The sequence below is a fragment of the Nematostella vectensis genome, chromosome 3 (genome assembly GCF_932526225.1).
Source record: "Nematostella vectensis chromosome 3, jaNemVect1.1, whole genome shotgun sequence".
NCBI classification, from domain to species: Eukaryota; Metazoa; Cnidaria; class Anthozoa; order Actiniaria; family Edwardsiidae; genus Nematostella; species Nematostella vectensis.
The window spans coordinates 11,298,852-11,314,140 of record NC_064036.1 but is presented as its reverse complement, the minus strand read 5'-3'; the positions used below and the strand labels follow the sequence as shown (position 1 = coordinate 11,314,140).

Sequence of the window (15,289 nt, the reverse complement as noted above, 5' to 3'; positions counted from 1 at the left end):
AAAGGCTAACAAACTAAATATACTGGACCAGCATCCCTTCCTTCTTTTATCACCTCAAAACGCAATCATTGTTTATTTGGAGACATCCTTCAAACTTGCAGAGCAAAGGAAACAAGCGACACAGAAAGCTCTGCGCACGAAACTTAGATACAACTTACATCATTTGTCTCTTTATTACAACTAACACCCAACTAACTTGTCGTTAAAATTATCATCATAACCACGATCATAGCCACCTCCTTCAACTCCTAAGTCTCTTAATAACCTACCTCGCGGCATTCGCTAGGGCGTTCTTCGCGTTTGGTGCGTTTGGATCAGAGACCAATGATCGAGCGGCCAGCAAGAGCTTGCTAGAAGCGGTGGAAGTGTTGCGCAAATTACGAACAAGGGCGTCTTTAGCTGCCTCATCCTGTAAGGGAAAATAGTATGCAAACATTGCTTTTCCTTACTCTGCCGATTGACCGAGGTTAGATTCAGGGCCAACGCAGTCTCGACGCCAGCACGATATCAGTTAATGTAAACACCCCCTAGCTAACAGCCACAAAGTCGGCCCGCATTGCTGGCGGTCTCGCTCGACTGACCACAAAACGACGAAGTGCTGGCATTCCCTTCCTATTGTAGTCAGTCGAGCAAGACTTCGCCAGGAATACTGGCCGAAGCTGTCGTTGTTCGCACGGGACTTAATAACTTTAAAGAATGGTTTGCAAGCCAGCCAAGCAAGATGTGTCTGGAGTTAAAACGAAAAATATCACAAAGAATTAGTTAGAGCCAGCATTATAAGCGCTAGTTAAAGCCAGCATTTAAAGCGTCACCGACATGCCTTTACTGCAAACCGCTACCTGCGATAACAGCAACAGCAATTGTATCATTTCTTGATCCTCCATGCGACTCACCGGCGCCTGCCCAGCAAGCATAAGACCGCTGTTCACAAGGCCCTGATAAGACAGCGAAAAGTTCTTGGTAGAGGTCGCGAGCTGATTCGGTGACCCACGTGACGCGCTGACCACGTCACTAGCCGCGGCATTGAGGGCAGCACCTGATTGGCTTAGTTTTTCCTGATTCCTCTGGTACGGCTCTGTAGTGGGCGGAAACTGATAAAAAAAAGAGACAAGTGACAGGAAAACAGTGAAGGATACCATCAACAATTTCCAGATACGTTTACAGTAAAAAATCATTGTGAATTTCTTATGACTTTTTTAAAAATATGTTAAAAAAACATAATATTCTTTAGAGAGGCTATCTTCCTATCGAAGATAGAGTTAAGTGTGTGTTACTGATGACACGTTATTTCACTTCACAATTCTTATCGTATGAAATTGCTCGTCGTGTAACAATAACACATACCTCTTCCTTGGAGAGGGCTTGAGAGGCAGCTGAGACGGCTTTGATAGAGTCTTCGACCTCTCTCTGACCGGGCAGGCAGTTGACGCAGTTGTTCAGTGCTTGCGATACGCCCTTGGCAACCTGCAATTAGCGATTAAAGGTTACCTGACCTCAATTAAGGCATTCGCGGCTGCAAGGAGGGTAATAAGCTTCAAAATTTATGCATTTTATATATAAATAAACAAATTTGCTTCGATTGCAAGGTTGCAGAAGAAAAGGTCATACAAACGCTGGTCTCATTTCTCACCTGTGCAAGTCGCTGTTGATTGTTCGGGTCTCCTGGATTATTCAGTGCTTTCTTCGCCTCGTTAATTAGTTTGGCTGATTCTTGGATCACACCACGCGCCGCCTGTACGATATTCTTCTGCGCGTCCTTATCGCTAGTTCCAGCAGCCACGCCCCTCACAGCCTGCGTCAGGTTCTTCAGGGCGTTGGCCGTGTCACGTGCGGCAATGCCTGTGTAGCTCTCATTGCCCTGTAAACCATCGTACACACAAAGGTTATTATCTGACATGGTTAGTGTACAGTATAGTGGTACAGAGATATGATTACCATTGCGCCCAAAAACAAATCGGTTCGGGCGGGGCCTTGTGGCCACTTACCTTGGAGCAGCCATCGGACAAAACAATGATAATGGTTGTTCATGGTAATCTCTTTATGAGGGCAATTCTAGACTATTTTAATTGTTTCTGGGCAAGAGTATCTCTAAAGGTTACTAGGACCTTAAAAGCATGAAAACATTTCACTTAACTTTGAGCCTCTTTCTATCAAATTTCAAGACATTCAAAGTAGACAACGGGATTACACTGTACCAAACAGCAGGGGTCATACACTACACAAAGAAAACTTCGCACCTGTGCAGCAGCAGTTAACAGCTGAGCCATAGACGATCCCACAGTCTTGGACGTGGCACCGAGCTCAAGCGCAGAAGACTCAGGCTAAAGGAGAAAGGTAATGTGATTATTACAAAAACCTTAATAGGAAATAGGCGATTTCAGACCAGCGTTATTTCAAGGCTTGGTATATTAATGTACAACTTTTTAGCTAAACGAAAATAACTCACGTTTTCTCCAGGCAATGGCACCAATTCCCCTTCCTCTGCAGCGCGTTCGACCGCCTTGAGGTCATCGTCGAGAGCCTTGAGTCTCTTCAACGCACTATCCACCTCCAGCGTGCCACATGCCTCGGCGGCCTGGTGACAAAAAAAGGTGCTTAGCGTACGTAGCCCCTAACAGGAGAAATCGTGCCAATTTTCAAATATCTCTAGCTCTTTTTATCTTTGAAAATATCGGATGGATCCAGCTTATATCTCATAAATAAGCCCAGAAGAAATGTTAATGGACACGTTTGGTTTCTTTAGGAGGCAGAAGTATATCTAGTTAAACAAAACGACCTGATCAGACTGATAAAACATATTGACTATAAACAGTTGCGAAACATTGTATACAAACAATCAAAAAACACCTTTTCTGCCGCGTTCCGTAGTTCGTTAAGAGAGGCCGCTGTGCTCTTGGAGAAGTTGCCCAGCTGAGAGGCGTACATAGGCTCGTCTATTGTAGGCAGCGCTGCCTTTGAAAACGCCACAAGTTTTGCCACCGGCTAAAAGGTAAGAAAGATAAGACATTTAACATATAGAAAGCTTGTTGTAAATCATCCGCTAAGGTTTTGTTTATTTCGATGTCCATACATTCTCGAGCTGGTCAGGATGAATTCTCAACTCTAGTGTGAACGCAGAATTAGACCTGTTCTTCATATCAGACGCATAGTACGCACCGGAATGAACATCTTTGAGACATTGATGAGGTTGAGTTGACTGTTAGCATCATCCGGGTTATTGGAGCAGTCTCGCAGGGATTCTAGAAGACGCGCGATCTGGTCTTCCACCGGCTGATAAAAATAAAAAAAACACCCACACAGTCGGGTTATGAACAGATTGACCAGCGAACAAGCATTGAGGCCCGGTGAGAAGAGTGAGAAGGTGAAAGCACATATAAGGATCATTCAACGGCTCCATGTTTTTGTTCATTTGGTCTTAATGTATGACCGTAACTCGAGAAAAAAAGACCGCGGGCAGGCGCAATAGGGCTCACCTTCAGTTGGTCCATGAGCTGTTGCTGGGAGGCCTGGTTACGGTTGACAGGCGCGGCTGCTTGGGCTGCAGCTACCAGTTGAGTGGTCTGACCAGTCGCCTCCTTGGCTGCATTCTGGTGTCAAAATCAGTTTATGTCAGCCATTTTGAAAGTTAATAAAGAATGTTTAGTGTAAATGCAAGGCTGTCAATGATCAAGCATTGCCAGAAACCTACACCATTGCTTAACACGTGTTTACAGTACAAACGCCCACGTTGTTTAGTTTATTCCGTTGTTTTTTTAAAGACACTGTCCAGTATTTTGCCGTCGTATTTTAAGTCCTTAATATGACGTAGGAAACTGTGAAATATAGCACCATAGGACGGAATCAGGCTCAAAAGACTTCAGTCATGACTCCCTTTCCCTACAAAGAGTGGCTTGGATGTCATCCCTCTCGTTACCTCAAGCCGTTTGACGAGTTTCTTCTTGAGTGCGTCACTAGCCGCGGTGTTAGTAGCTGAGCGCAGGTCCTCTGCTGCACGCTTGAGTTTTTCTTGTTCATCTGCGTCATTAGGGTTTCGCGCCGCGCCCTGAAGGGAAACAAAAAATAAAAAAACGGATAAATAAGGAGTCAAGCAAAACGGCCTGCCACGGGCTACAAGAAACCATTTTAAACTAGTCGAAAATTTTGTACTAAAATAGGCTAAAAGTATAGAACGACTTATGTGAGGTCGTAAACTAGCAGGGTATTTTATACAACCTGATGTCATCCCAATGTTCGGGATATACATTTAAGCGAGTTTGTGACTTACCTTTGCTGCCTCTACTAGCTTGGCGGTTGCGTCTGCGAGCAGCTTAGCAGCAGCCAACAGTCGCTTCTGGTTGTCATCATCGTCTTGCACTTCCGCTTCAGACTTGATGCCGCTCACAAGTGATGAGGTGGCCTAGGCACAAAGAGGTATGAATGCCAAATACAAGAGAATACAAGAGTCATGGCTGTATACCTAGACTTGATATCACTAAGCAAGACTGGAACAAATTAGCATGCGTCAGCAAGCACTAACGATTGCAAGGAGATCAGCGATTTGGACCCGTGCAAAGTGGTGAAAACGGGAGTAAAGATCCTGTCACACGTACGTTTTTTCTCTTGCGACCTGTCTCGCCAAAAAAAAAAATAATAATTGCAAGTAGCACGGGCATTTTTTTTTTTTTTGCATGTGACACCACCCCCTTTGCAACGTTTTGCATTTTTCAAAGTCGCACGAAAAGTAGAACGCTCTTCTACTTTATGTAACAAATTGCTTCAAGTCGCAGGAAAAACTTCACGTGTGACATGGCGCGTGCGACTTGCAACATTTTTTGGGGAGACAAGTTGCAGCCGAAAAGCCTACGTGTGACAGCTCTTTCATTTCGCCCGCTTAGGCGCGCGCGGTTGGGCTTCTTCCGCTCGCTACGCAGGCTGGAAACAAAAGGAAGGCGCGGGTACCTCTGTGACCCTTTTTTTTTTCCTTCAAGGGGCTGCCGACGAAAGGTTTTTGTAAGATTTGAAATATCACCAACTTATTGTGTCTAACCTGAGCAAGAATCTTGGCTTGCTTGACCATCTCACCGGCGTTACCCATACTGTTGAAGAGCCTATCAGTGGCACCAAGGATGTCATCGCATGTCTCACCGTACTTCTCGCCTTCTGTTGGCCTCTCTCCACCCTCGCGGACCTTTTTTAGCAGGGCGTTCAGTGCGTCCCTGACGCCTTGAGCCGCGTCAATCAGAACATTCATATTCTCAGAGTCGGGATCGCAAGCACCCTGTGGCAACAGAGTTATGTGAACAAAGTGCAAGGAAATAGCCACTAAGCGTAGTAAAAGCACGAGAATAAATACTTTTTTAAAGCCCTAGTTCCATCTCCAGTGAGAGTGCTCACGCGCCAACTCACAGCCATGAATTGTAATTTGTGTCGAACAGTCTGTATCTATACTCTGACGATTGTCTGTCTGTCGCATTTAAAGCGCTTATACAGACAGACTTCGTTATACAAGAAGCGCTTTATAAAAACACATTCAAACTACTTTTACTCTGTTCACCTTGCAGGCACCCTCGGTATCCTCCACGGCCTTGGCGACCTGTTTGGCGGACTCCACCACTTGTTCCTGGCACATCTGGCTGGTGATGGAAGGCACGACAAGCTTGACGCATGCCACAAGTTGGGAGGTGGTCATTGCCGTGTCCTTGGCAGCGCCAATCACCTTGTTCTGCTGGGCCGTGTCGGGACACTGACTCGCCACGTTCTTGGCTTTGAGCACTAGGGTGGCGGTCGCGTTGGCGACGGCTTGGGCGAGTTTTAAAAGAGTTTCCTAGTGGAAAAAAAGATGCATGTGTAGGTCCCTTATGACGTTTAAAAACTACTACGTTCGGAGTAGCCTCCGCAAGAAGCCGAAAACTCGCTAAATAAAACATTATAGCGACTAAAAAATATGCGCTTGTGTAGGTCCCTTATGACGTTTAAAAACTACTACGTTCGGAGTAGCCTCCGCAAGAAGCCGAAAACTCGCTAAATAAAACATTATAGCGACTAAAAAATATGCGCTTGTTGCGCAGACGTTCATTAAAACATAATATTTTTGGAGCATAGAAGACTGGTTCGAGCTAAAGTGTTCCGAAGCCGCTGACCGTACCTGCGTCTCCTGGTCCACCTCGGGCTCACCCATGTACTCCAGCAGTTGAGCTCCACTTGAGCCCACGTTACCGGCGGCGTTCAGCAGCTGGCTTCGCTTCTATGGAGACAAAGGGTAATCGTTAGAAGGTGTGCGTTTACATCCAAGAGTGCCCGCCAGTCGTTTGTGATACTAGCAAAATGGATATTTCCGATTAAATATAGCAAATAAAATATAAAACTTTTTGCTTTTTGTCTAGCCTGCTTCAGGCGGAACTCGGTGTTTCTGGAGCGTTTTTGCGCTCGCTTCCAAGGAACCACACGGCTTAAAATACAAGATGGCGCCCGATCACCGAACGGATAGGGTTTTCCGCAATAATAACACCGAGTACCGCCTACAAGCAGGCTACTTTTTGTTTAGATTTCTTCACATAATTTGTCTACCAATATGGAATGAAAAGGACAATAACGGTTAGAGACCTCTAATCAAGTATTTAACGCGCCCTCGTCCATGCTTCATTAACGTTTCCCTTCCTATAACCTGTTTTCAGGCGGTAAATCTACGCCAGCGGAAGGCTTGGTCACTATCACCACTGACTGAGGCGGAACTGTGAAAGGAGATTTCTTCTGAGGCTGCAGTGCTTGGGTCAAGCGAGCCACTACATTGCATAGGGACATTATTGTTTACCTAGTAAGGATAACATAAATAGGACACTTTACCTCCTTGTCCCCTCCAGCACCTTCCTGAGCAGCCTTCAGCAGCAGGGAGAAAGCGCCGGCGAGCCCACGGGCAGCATCCAGCAGTTTACTGCTGTCATCCTGATTGTCGAGTAGACCAGCGATGAGTTTGATGCCTTTGGAGAGGTCTTGCAGATTAGCCGAGCTGTAGAGAAGAGGTGTACCAACAGTCGGCTTTATGATTGATATGATCAGAAAGACTACACACAAACTGTAGAAACGCTAGATGGTCTGCGTTAGCGTGGAAGGTTTTAAGGTGACTCGGAAAAACTTGCTACATAATCAGAACATAAAGGTACTCTTTAAATTCAAAGGTATTACAATAACGATAACAATACTCACATTACATGCACGGCAGCACCAGCGGCAGTGTAGTTTGTGTCTCCGGGTTCACCTGACAACGGGCAAAGACAAGGTTTGATCAGCAATTCAAACAACGCCACGTGATGACATGAGATTACTATGGTACTTGAAATCATCCACTACCCGCGTACGTGATGATACCGGTACTACAATCATAGCACAAGGTTAAGATCCACTTCTGGTCTATACCTGAAGTGACGTTGACGATGGAGGCGCACGAGGCGGAGAGAGCAGCCAGACGTGAGGCGACGTTCTGGCGAGAGACATCCAGTGTGTTCTGCTTCCACTTGAGAGACGCCTGCAGAAAAAGTATATCACGCCTTAGAATCTAATTAGACTTTTATAATAGTGAAGAGAACGACTCGACAGGGGACGAAAGAGGTGAGGTGGGGTTCACCTTTCAAACGGTAACTGCGTATAGGGACCCAAAGAATCTACTACGACGCACACACAAAATTTTGGCGCGTCTTACTACATTTTTCTTTTAGCACATGGCAAACAATAACAGAAGATATAGGACCTACACATGACTCAGGACACAAAGAGCAGCTAAAATAATTAACAAAATAAAACAGAACGCTTGTGTGTCCAGAAGAAAATAAAGTGTAGAGCGTTGAAGGACTGATAGCACGGAATTATGCCTCCGAAAAGAGACGAGATATGGAACAGAGAAAGAGCCTAATTACTAGCCGTTTCTGTCAGCCTGCAGTAAAAGGGACCTTAAAAACGGACGACAACAACGTGGTAAAGGTTTGAAATTGGTATATTTCTCGTTTTCACCCACATTGTCCTAGCCGACCCCAGCAAAGCCCGTCGTAAACGGGTAAACTAGAGCCTGATAACTCTACTGCATCCCATGGATGCTACTCACCGGGTCCGAGCCTAACGCTACGATGTTGACTGGCCGTTTGAGTTCCTCATCAGCGGTATCTACTGAGTCAATCCCTTGGCTTAAGCTGCTCATATACGCTTGCTGTGCCGGCGTGAGGTTATGGAGCTTTGCCTGGGAGCCCTGGTGACAAAATAATAAAGTAAGAGACAGATTCAAAAACGAGAGGTTCGGACCCCCCAGGATATCGACTACCAACAATTTCCTTTTCCCTAAAGTGCATTACATAACATAACATAAAGAACACGACACGACACGACACGACACGAACTCCAGAACTCCATAGAGAGAGGCCAGAAACTATAATAGAAGTCAAAATTGGTAAAAAAACACATAATTGAAGTAAACACAGCCTATTTATTAGCCTTTTGTTATAACAAAACGCAAAACCAGGGAGGATTAGATAAGTTTTTGAAGTGCTGAATTTTGAAAATTTGTTGTTTGTTCGCGCGCGCACCTGAATGAGCGCACGCACGCTGTTTTTGAATTTTATTTTTCAATTCAAACGAGCGCGCGCTGTGTTTAATGTCTCAATGACAATTTTTGCTCTTGTTTTTGTAGAGAATTGACTTCAAACACTTTCCCGAATATGCCTGACAGTTCTTTAACAATCTCTTGTACTTTACAGTTGTCGTAGTTTGTCGTATACGGCTTTACTTTTTGCTATGTTTCTTCTGGCCGTTTCAGAGGTCCTCACTCAATGAAGTCTAGGTTTTAATGGCGACGACTTGAGCGAGAGCTTGCGAAAAAGGAGGCGGAGCGATCCCTTTTATAGCGCGCGTTCGTGTTTAAGTGATTCTTGCTTGGCTTAAACGTTTAAAAGGACATCAAATGTCACTGTTGCTGCAGGGACTAGCGTAATAAAAACTATTGTGATAATTTTCTGATAATTTTTGCCCACCTCCAATAGTCCCCCTCTACAAGAGAAAAAAACAAACAAAGAAATAGACCTATAAGAGCGGTAGTTGCTTGAAGGTAATTGCTTTAAGCAGGGACGTCCTTCTCGCGTCTTCTTAGTTTACACCCTCTTTTACAAAATAGTCTCCTACACTCGGTAGAACACTAAGAAAAGCATTCTTCTATTGATTACACCTCGACTAACCTTGCGGGCTTGAGTCATTATAATACCCATGTAAAAAGGTTGAATAAAAGACCCGTAACGCGAACGACTGTAAATAGTATTTAGTTAAAAAACACGTGAGCTTCATCTGGTAAAACACGTGCTAGAACACACACTATTTAATATTTAGTCAAGGAAGTAACATCTGCTTGCTCGCATAGCTCACCATGGGAGGCCTGTGTGCCGAGTGGGCGGAGCCAGAGACTGTGCCATACTGCGCAGGCTCCATCTTGCCCATGCTGTATCGTGAGGAGCCTGGGGAGAGCACGAAGGCATTTTTTTAAACATTTTCATTCTGCCCCATCAAAAAAAACATAAAAAATATTTTCTTTCTTTATCAGTGATTCATTCACGGTGATTTTGAGTGGCTTTTGGCAATTCGGCTTTTGTTAATAAACAAACAGCATCTGTGGTATGGCGCGACCGTTTGTTTTATTTACGGTATTAATGTATTTGAGTTCTGAGAATACTGCAAAGTTGTTTTAGATATCAGCTTTCAATAAGCCGCCCACATTTTTCAATAATGACGCATATAAGCTATTTGTTGAAGATTTTTTAGTTTTCTTATTGATCGGATATTAGGTTTGATTTTTTTAAAAATAATACTTAAAATTAAGGCAAAATAGGTCTGAAGTCTGAATTATTAGCGCTCCACTCATTAATAGGTCTTCAAATAGACTCATACACTTCTTCTTTTGGCAAGGAAGGAAAAAAAAAATAACGACTTCCCTGTTTTCAAACAAACGTAATCATACCATCCAAACCTCGTGTTGGTTTATTTAACTTATTACAGGAGTGTCCTTGGTAATTACTAGTACCTTGACCTCCTGCTCGAACCACGGCCGGAAGAGCAACGGAGCCGACCGAAGCATGCCCGACCTTGTTAGTCTGCCTGTCCAGATATGTCCCTCTGACGAAAAGATGGTGAAAAACGGTGAAAATGATTGTAAGGGTTTTAATGTCATGTATTACTTACTGAAGATTGCAAAACTTATAGTTCGACGCTCGACGCGCGCTTGTGGGGCCACCAAAACAAAGGGGTTTTTTTTAAAGAAAGTTGGCCAAGAAGCTTGCGGAAGTCACTGAGTGATTGGCACGAACTTAACAAGGAGGATCCCGTCACGCTCCTATGTGCACTGAGGCATTTCTTTGTCTCGCTGATTGGCTAGTGCAGTTTATGTCAATCAAATAGCGCGTTTCTCGCATCCTTATTGGCCTACTTCACAAAACAGTCAAGGTGACCACGGTAACGTGCGGCGCACTGTAAAAAGTAATGTCGCTTGAATGTTACGCGTGCATTGCTTACTTGGAGGGCGCGACTTGGTCTTCTTCCATGGCCGATACTTCGTCAAAGTCCGGGTCATACCCCTCCATTCCTTTGCGCTATGGATTCAGATGCACAATCAATCAATATTCCATACTTACTACCGGGGTTATCTTCCCCAAACTCCTACCTTTTTCAAGATGATGTCTATATACCCTGCGATTAGCTGGGAAATCTTCTCGCCTTCGTTGGTCTGCACTGAGTAGTAGGATTCCGTGTAATCCCCGAAATCCTGGAGCACAAGTCAAAGGGAAGTTAAAGGGAGAGATTCACCGGGTTAGAGGCGTGTTATACTTTGAAATTAATTGGGCAAAACGTTATTGACTTATTATTGAGTACTGCGAGTACCATCTTGTTGACTCGGCACCCAAATTGCTGTCTTGATATCCTTAAAATCGTTTGGGAAGCTAGCTACCCTCCTTGCAACCGGGATGATGAATTACGAGGGAGCAGATATACACTACAACGCGGTCGAGTCAAAGGAGAATAAAGGTATAGAATACTGCATACGACTAATGTCTTACTACGTAACAAAGCTAAGGATCGAAATTGTTCGTTTTTGTGCAGGGATGACAGAGGCGAAAGCACCCAAAGGTAAGGCGAGAGCCAACACACCCAACCAGAGATCAGAGGCCTAAAGCTACTGGTTAGAGACAGATGCTTTACAAAGCCCAGCGTTATGCAAACTGCTAGGCTCCCCATAACGTGATAACGGTAAACTCACAAGTGTGAAGCTGTTCGGCGAGGCAGCCCATCTGCGGACGGTAGTTAGAGGCCAGGTTTTCATCACTTCTTTGGTTTTCTCGTCTACGCGGAGGATACTTTCTTTGGTGATCCCCAATAGGCGAGGAACAAGCTTGTTTTTACCCTTCATCTTTTCCTGTAAATCCAACAGGCAAAGATAAATACAGCGGTGTCCATGAACTAACCTTAGTTGTGGGAGCTACATCTATCACACATTGTAGTTCCGTGTATCCCACTAAGTAAGCGCACAAACCGAAAGTAATCAGCAAGTCTCTTTAGCTAATATCCACTCTGATCTTATTTTTGCAAAACACGTTGGTTAGCATTTACACAAGTCTTTTGAGATTTCCAAAACGTTTGAGAAATATCTTACCTTGACCAAGAAGAATGTAACACCATAAGTCTTGAGTCCACGGCAAAGCTGGACGTACTTGTAGCGCCCTTGAAGTTCATCTAGACCGTTGAACTTACGGTGCTCCTAAAATGAACAAATGGGAATACAAAAATTACCCAAATGGTATTTTCGTACAGCCGTTATATGACAAATCATGTTATTTTTGCCTTGCTTACCTCTTTGATTTTTTTATCAATATTCTTAGACTTCACGTATTCCTTTGGAAGAACTTCCTTCAGACTACAGGAAAAAAGGTTAAGTGAACATTAGTGCACATGCAACAAGCGCAACGGTCCGATTTTTTGGTCATGAAATGTCTCACTGTTACTTACTCAATAAGCTTGTATTTGGACTCTTCATAGTCACCAAATTGCACTTGAATTTGGATTGCACCGAGCTATAACGTAGAAAGTTCACAATTGTAATGAGTGTAAAAGCTATAAGACACCAATGAAAGCTGGCTGCGAAACAATAGATGACTTGCACGAAGAAATTTGACTTTTTGTATGGTAAACTAACACCAAAATAAACACAGAAATGTGACTTTTTGTGTGGTAAACTTACGCCAAAATAAACACAGAAATGGCTGCGCCTGTCATGCCAGATAGCGACGAAAAAATAAATCCTTCAACAAGAATAAGCCCTTTCTGTCAAATACATTTTCTGGCTGATTCGTAAGCACTTAATAACTTGCTTTTTATTGTTGCGAGGATAGGGGAGAAAGGAAGGATAAGGCGCAGGAAAGAAACAGGCACAAGGGCAAGTAGTTGAAGTGGCGAGAAAAAAAGGGTATAAGAGCTCCAAGGGAGGGGGATAACTAAAGGGGGAAGTGGTCCAAAAAGTATTCAGGCTTGAGGATTGCACTCACCTGAGAAGCTTCCTCTTGAGTGCACGGATGCGTTCCATCGAGGATACCATCCCTGCACTAAATAAAAACAAAGAGAACCAAAAGTCAGAACAATGTACAAGCCTGTTGAAAATGGACTTGAAATAAAGATGACGTTCGATGATATCTTACCTGTACGTAAAGAAGGTTGAGTTGGACAGGATCTTTGATGTCCACATTTTGATCCGAGTAGAAATACTTGCGCCTGTATACGAGAGAAATGTTCAACAGATTATGATATTACAGAACCGTTTTCAGCTTTGTTTTGCACTTGGTTTGGTCATACCTAGACAGTGGAACAAGATAAGCCGAACTTGACTAAACCAAACTCCACTAGTTTCCCGTATAAACTATTTCTGAGTCATTTTCACTCAGATAACTCGAACTCCCTACTAACTAGGACTGTTTCTTGTCTCCCTTGAATGTTCAGGCAAATGGGGTTCCACTGTACTTCCAGCTTAGAAGAGACTTTGGAGTAGAACATTTTCTCACCTCATTACTACTGTATGGCTGTCGTCCGTTCCTTGTTCTCTCAATGTCTTGTCGTGATCAAGCCACTGAACTAAAGGAAGTCAAGTAAATACACAAAAGGTATCAATACAAATATTTCAACATAACATGGAAAGTTCAGATGGTTTGCATCTTAAAACCTCGTGTGAACAGCACATCCATTGGATACAACAAAAGCCAGCTTTGTTGGCCAACCAATGCTGGTACTTTTTGTACACCGTGTTGCTGTTGAGGTGGTGCGAAAACGTTTTCCAGCATCTTTGTCTTGTGATCAGCTCAGCGAGGCAGGGCCAAGGATGTTGGCTGATGTTGCGTCTGTTTGGACAGGGCTAAGTATTTAGGGGAGTCATGAATTTCTCAAGACAGACATACCGTCATCCTCTGTGTGGAGTTTCTTCTTGAGTTGGTCCATCTTCTTGCGGTCTCTCTCCTCCAGCCTTTTGATTGGAACATCCTTCATCACTGACTTATCCTACCAAAAACAGTCAGTGATAATAGCAAGTTCGAGTTATACGAGTAAAATTGACTTAATAAATACAGAAAGTATCTCAAAATTTGCCCGAATCAATTTTTAAATATACTAACAGAGTTTGCATTTGCATTTGCTACTAACCCTTTTTAACGTTGATGTTTTCTCAGCTTCTTCTTTTTCATCATCTTTGCCTTCCACAAGAAGAGAAAACTCCTCGGGGTTTGAGATACCTGTAAACATGTAATTTGAATCACCACCATAACCACCGTCATAATCATCATCATTTGTATTAGCATTTTAACTATTAACATCACTATCATTTTCATCGGTATCGTACCATAACATGATGACCATAATAAAGAAGTTTAACGTACCCATTTTGACGCATACTGTTTCTAAAATTTGGCCAACGGTGTGACTGTCATCAATCTAAGAACAAAGAAACCAATTCAAAAATAAGGGGAAAGCTCAGGGAAAAACTCAAACCACAAACCAGAATAATGCGCAAATGATCTTGCATCAATTGATTCAATCAACTTGTTCTGTGTGTATTGATTTATTCAAGTGTATTGATTTATTCAAGTTGACAAATTTACCTGTAATGTCTTGACATTCCCATCCATAAACTTGATCTTTATCAGGCGGATTTTAGACTTGTACTCCAGCATGTCCTGTAGAAACATCAGTAATTGTCACATCCCTAATCGTCACACCTCTAATATTGCGCCATCTTCGATGGTAGCACTTTAAGCGCATGCTTGACAAAGGTATACCGCCTTGCCTATGGATGACCGGATTTTCTCTATCTTATCTCAAATTTGCGGGGTTTTCGACTGCTATAAGTGAGATTAATTAACATCAATGAGATTCGAAGCAACCGGCTAATCTACATAACAGAATGGAAGACGGTAACAACAAAATAAATCTCTTGTTTGACTTCTGCAAACTAATCTTCATTTCGTATAAACATACTACCTATTCAAAGCTTCTTATTTTGTTGTTCATTTTGTAAAAAGCAATATTCTTTTTATCACACGAAATAATAGTGGTTCCATTCGTAGTCATTCGCTGATTCTATTTACTAACGTGTCAAAATCTAAAGCGGATTTTTTCCAACAAATACCACCTGAAATCCATAAGTAATTGAGGAGGATCAAAACATCGTAAACCCCATTACACTTTCCGTTTATCTTACCGGTATATAAGCTGATTTTCCCGCCATTATCGTAAAGGAAAGTTCGCGATTGAAGCACCGAGCGTCAGTGAGACTCGGACGGAAAAATCTAGCTGAGCTGTGGTTTTCGCTTTTGCCGGCAAGGCTCGCACCCATTCACAAAGAGAACTTCACGTTTACCTCTTCTTAACTTACCAATAAGAACTAACACTACACTCGTTAACCGTGCACGATATAAGCTTTGTTCGTCTTGTTACCTGGGGCTTTGAAAATGTTATCACAAAATCAAGAACCCCATTAGTTAATTTAAACTACTTCAAAATTGAGACCACAAATATTGAATACTTTAGAAAAAGTATTGTCAGAGTTTGGAATACAGAGGGTAGTTTGAGAATCTACCGATATTCTACCGATTGTAAAACGACATTTTTTTGGAATAGGAACTATAGATTTTTGACAGTGTTTCTGTGTTTTATTACTTTTCCATTAGCTTTCTAAGTGCACTTTTCAAGACAGCTGGCTCAAATGAGGCGTTATCTTAAAAAATAAAGGCTTCCACGCTAATATCAAGTG

General features: G+C 43.0%; 1 protein-coding gene and 2 long non-coding RNA genes across 5 annotated transcripts in view; 2 read left to right on the top strand and 1 right to left on the bottom strand.

Moving 5' to 3' along the window:
- The window catches only part of LOC5520059 (talin-like), a 33,700-nt gene that overhangs the window by 11,646 nt on the left and 6,765 nt on the right, over nucleotides 1-15,289 (bottom strand). For 2 of the 3 annotated variants that reach the window (XM_048725581.1, XM_032365047.2), the window contains 33 exons: nucleotides 14,139-14,213; nucleotides 13,917-13,971; nucleotides 13,684-13,772; nucleotides 13,443-13,542; nucleotides 13,053-13,122; nucleotides 12,693-12,765; nucleotides 12,543-12,599; nucleotides 12,007-12,071; nucleotides 11,851-11,914; nucleotides 11,654-11,758; nucleotides 11,261-11,416; nucleotides 10,667-10,768; nucleotides 10,519-10,595; nucleotides 10,031-10,122; nucleotides 9,379-9,467; nucleotides 8,075-8,215; nucleotides 7,393-7,501; nucleotides 7,183-7,234; nucleotides 6,823-6,985; nucleotides 6,125-6,223; nucleotides 5,534-5,803; nucleotides 5,027-5,257; nucleotides 4,265-4,396; nucleotides 3,914-4,042; nucleotides 3,474-3,587; nucleotides 3,157-3,270; nucleotides 2,848-2,982; nucleotides 2,447-2,575; nucleotides 2,238-2,321; nucleotides 1,631-1,858; nucleotides 1,345-1,464; nucleotides 894-1,091; nucleotides 270-409 (listed from right to left, as the gene is read on the bottom strand). In XM_048725581.1, the coding sequence (XP_048581538.1) occupies nucleotides 270-409; nucleotides 894-1,091; nucleotides 1,345-1,464; nucleotides 1,631-1,858; nucleotides 2,238-2,321; nucleotides 2,447-2,575; nucleotides 2,848-2,982; nucleotides 3,157-3,270; nucleotides 3,474-3,587; nucleotides 3,914-4,042; nucleotides 4,265-4,396; nucleotides 5,027-5,257; nucleotides 5,534-5,803; nucleotides 6,125-6,223; nucleotides 6,823-6,985; nucleotides 7,183-7,234; nucleotides 7,393-7,501; nucleotides 8,075-8,215; nucleotides 9,379-9,467; nucleotides 10,031-10,122; nucleotides 10,519-10,595; nucleotides 10,667-10,768; nucleotides 11,261-11,416; nucleotides 11,654-11,758; nucleotides 11,851-11,914; nucleotides 12,007-12,071; nucleotides 12,543-12,599; nucleotides 12,693-12,765; nucleotides 13,053-13,122; nucleotides 13,443-13,542; nucleotides 13,684-13,772; nucleotides 13,917-13,971; nucleotides 14,139-14,213 (3,857 nt within the window). Of the gene's footprint in view, nucleotides 1-269; nucleotides 410-893; nucleotides 1,092-1,344; nucleotides 1,465-1,630; nucleotides 1,859-2,237; nucleotides 2,322-2,446; nucleotides 2,576-2,847; nucleotides 2,983-3,156; nucleotides 3,271-3,473; nucleotides 3,588-3,913; nucleotides 4,043-4,264; nucleotides 4,397-5,026; nucleotides 5,258-5,533; nucleotides 5,804-6,124; nucleotides 6,224-6,822; nucleotides 6,986-7,182; nucleotides 7,235-7,392; nucleotides 7,502-8,074; nucleotides 8,216-9,378; nucleotides 9,468-10,030; nucleotides 10,123-10,518; nucleotides 10,596-10,666; nucleotides 10,769-11,260; nucleotides 11,417-11,653; nucleotides 11,759-11,850; nucleotides 11,915-12,006; nucleotides 12,072-12,542; nucleotides 12,600-12,692; nucleotides 12,766-13,052; nucleotides 13,123-13,442; nucleotides 13,543-13,683; nucleotides 13,773-13,916; nucleotides 13,972-14,138; nucleotides 14,214-14,737; nucleotides 14,910-15,289 lie in introns of those variants that run through there. The other variant, XM_048725582.1, reaches the window with a different exon arrangement.
- Nucleotides 1,423-2,334, top strand: LOC125561358. The gene is made up of 3 exons (XR_007307388.1): nucleotides 1,423-1,524; nucleotides 1,587-1,882; nucleotides 2,163-2,334. It is a non-coding gene; the product is annotated as an uncharacterized LOC125561358 (long non-coding RNA).
- On the top strand, nucleotides 5,761-6,827 carry LOC116603589. The gene is made up of 3 exons (XR_007307387.1): nucleotides 5,761-5,830; nucleotides 5,938-6,252; nucleotides 6,654-6,827. It is a non-coding gene; the product is annotated as an uncharacterized LOC116603589 (long non-coding RNA).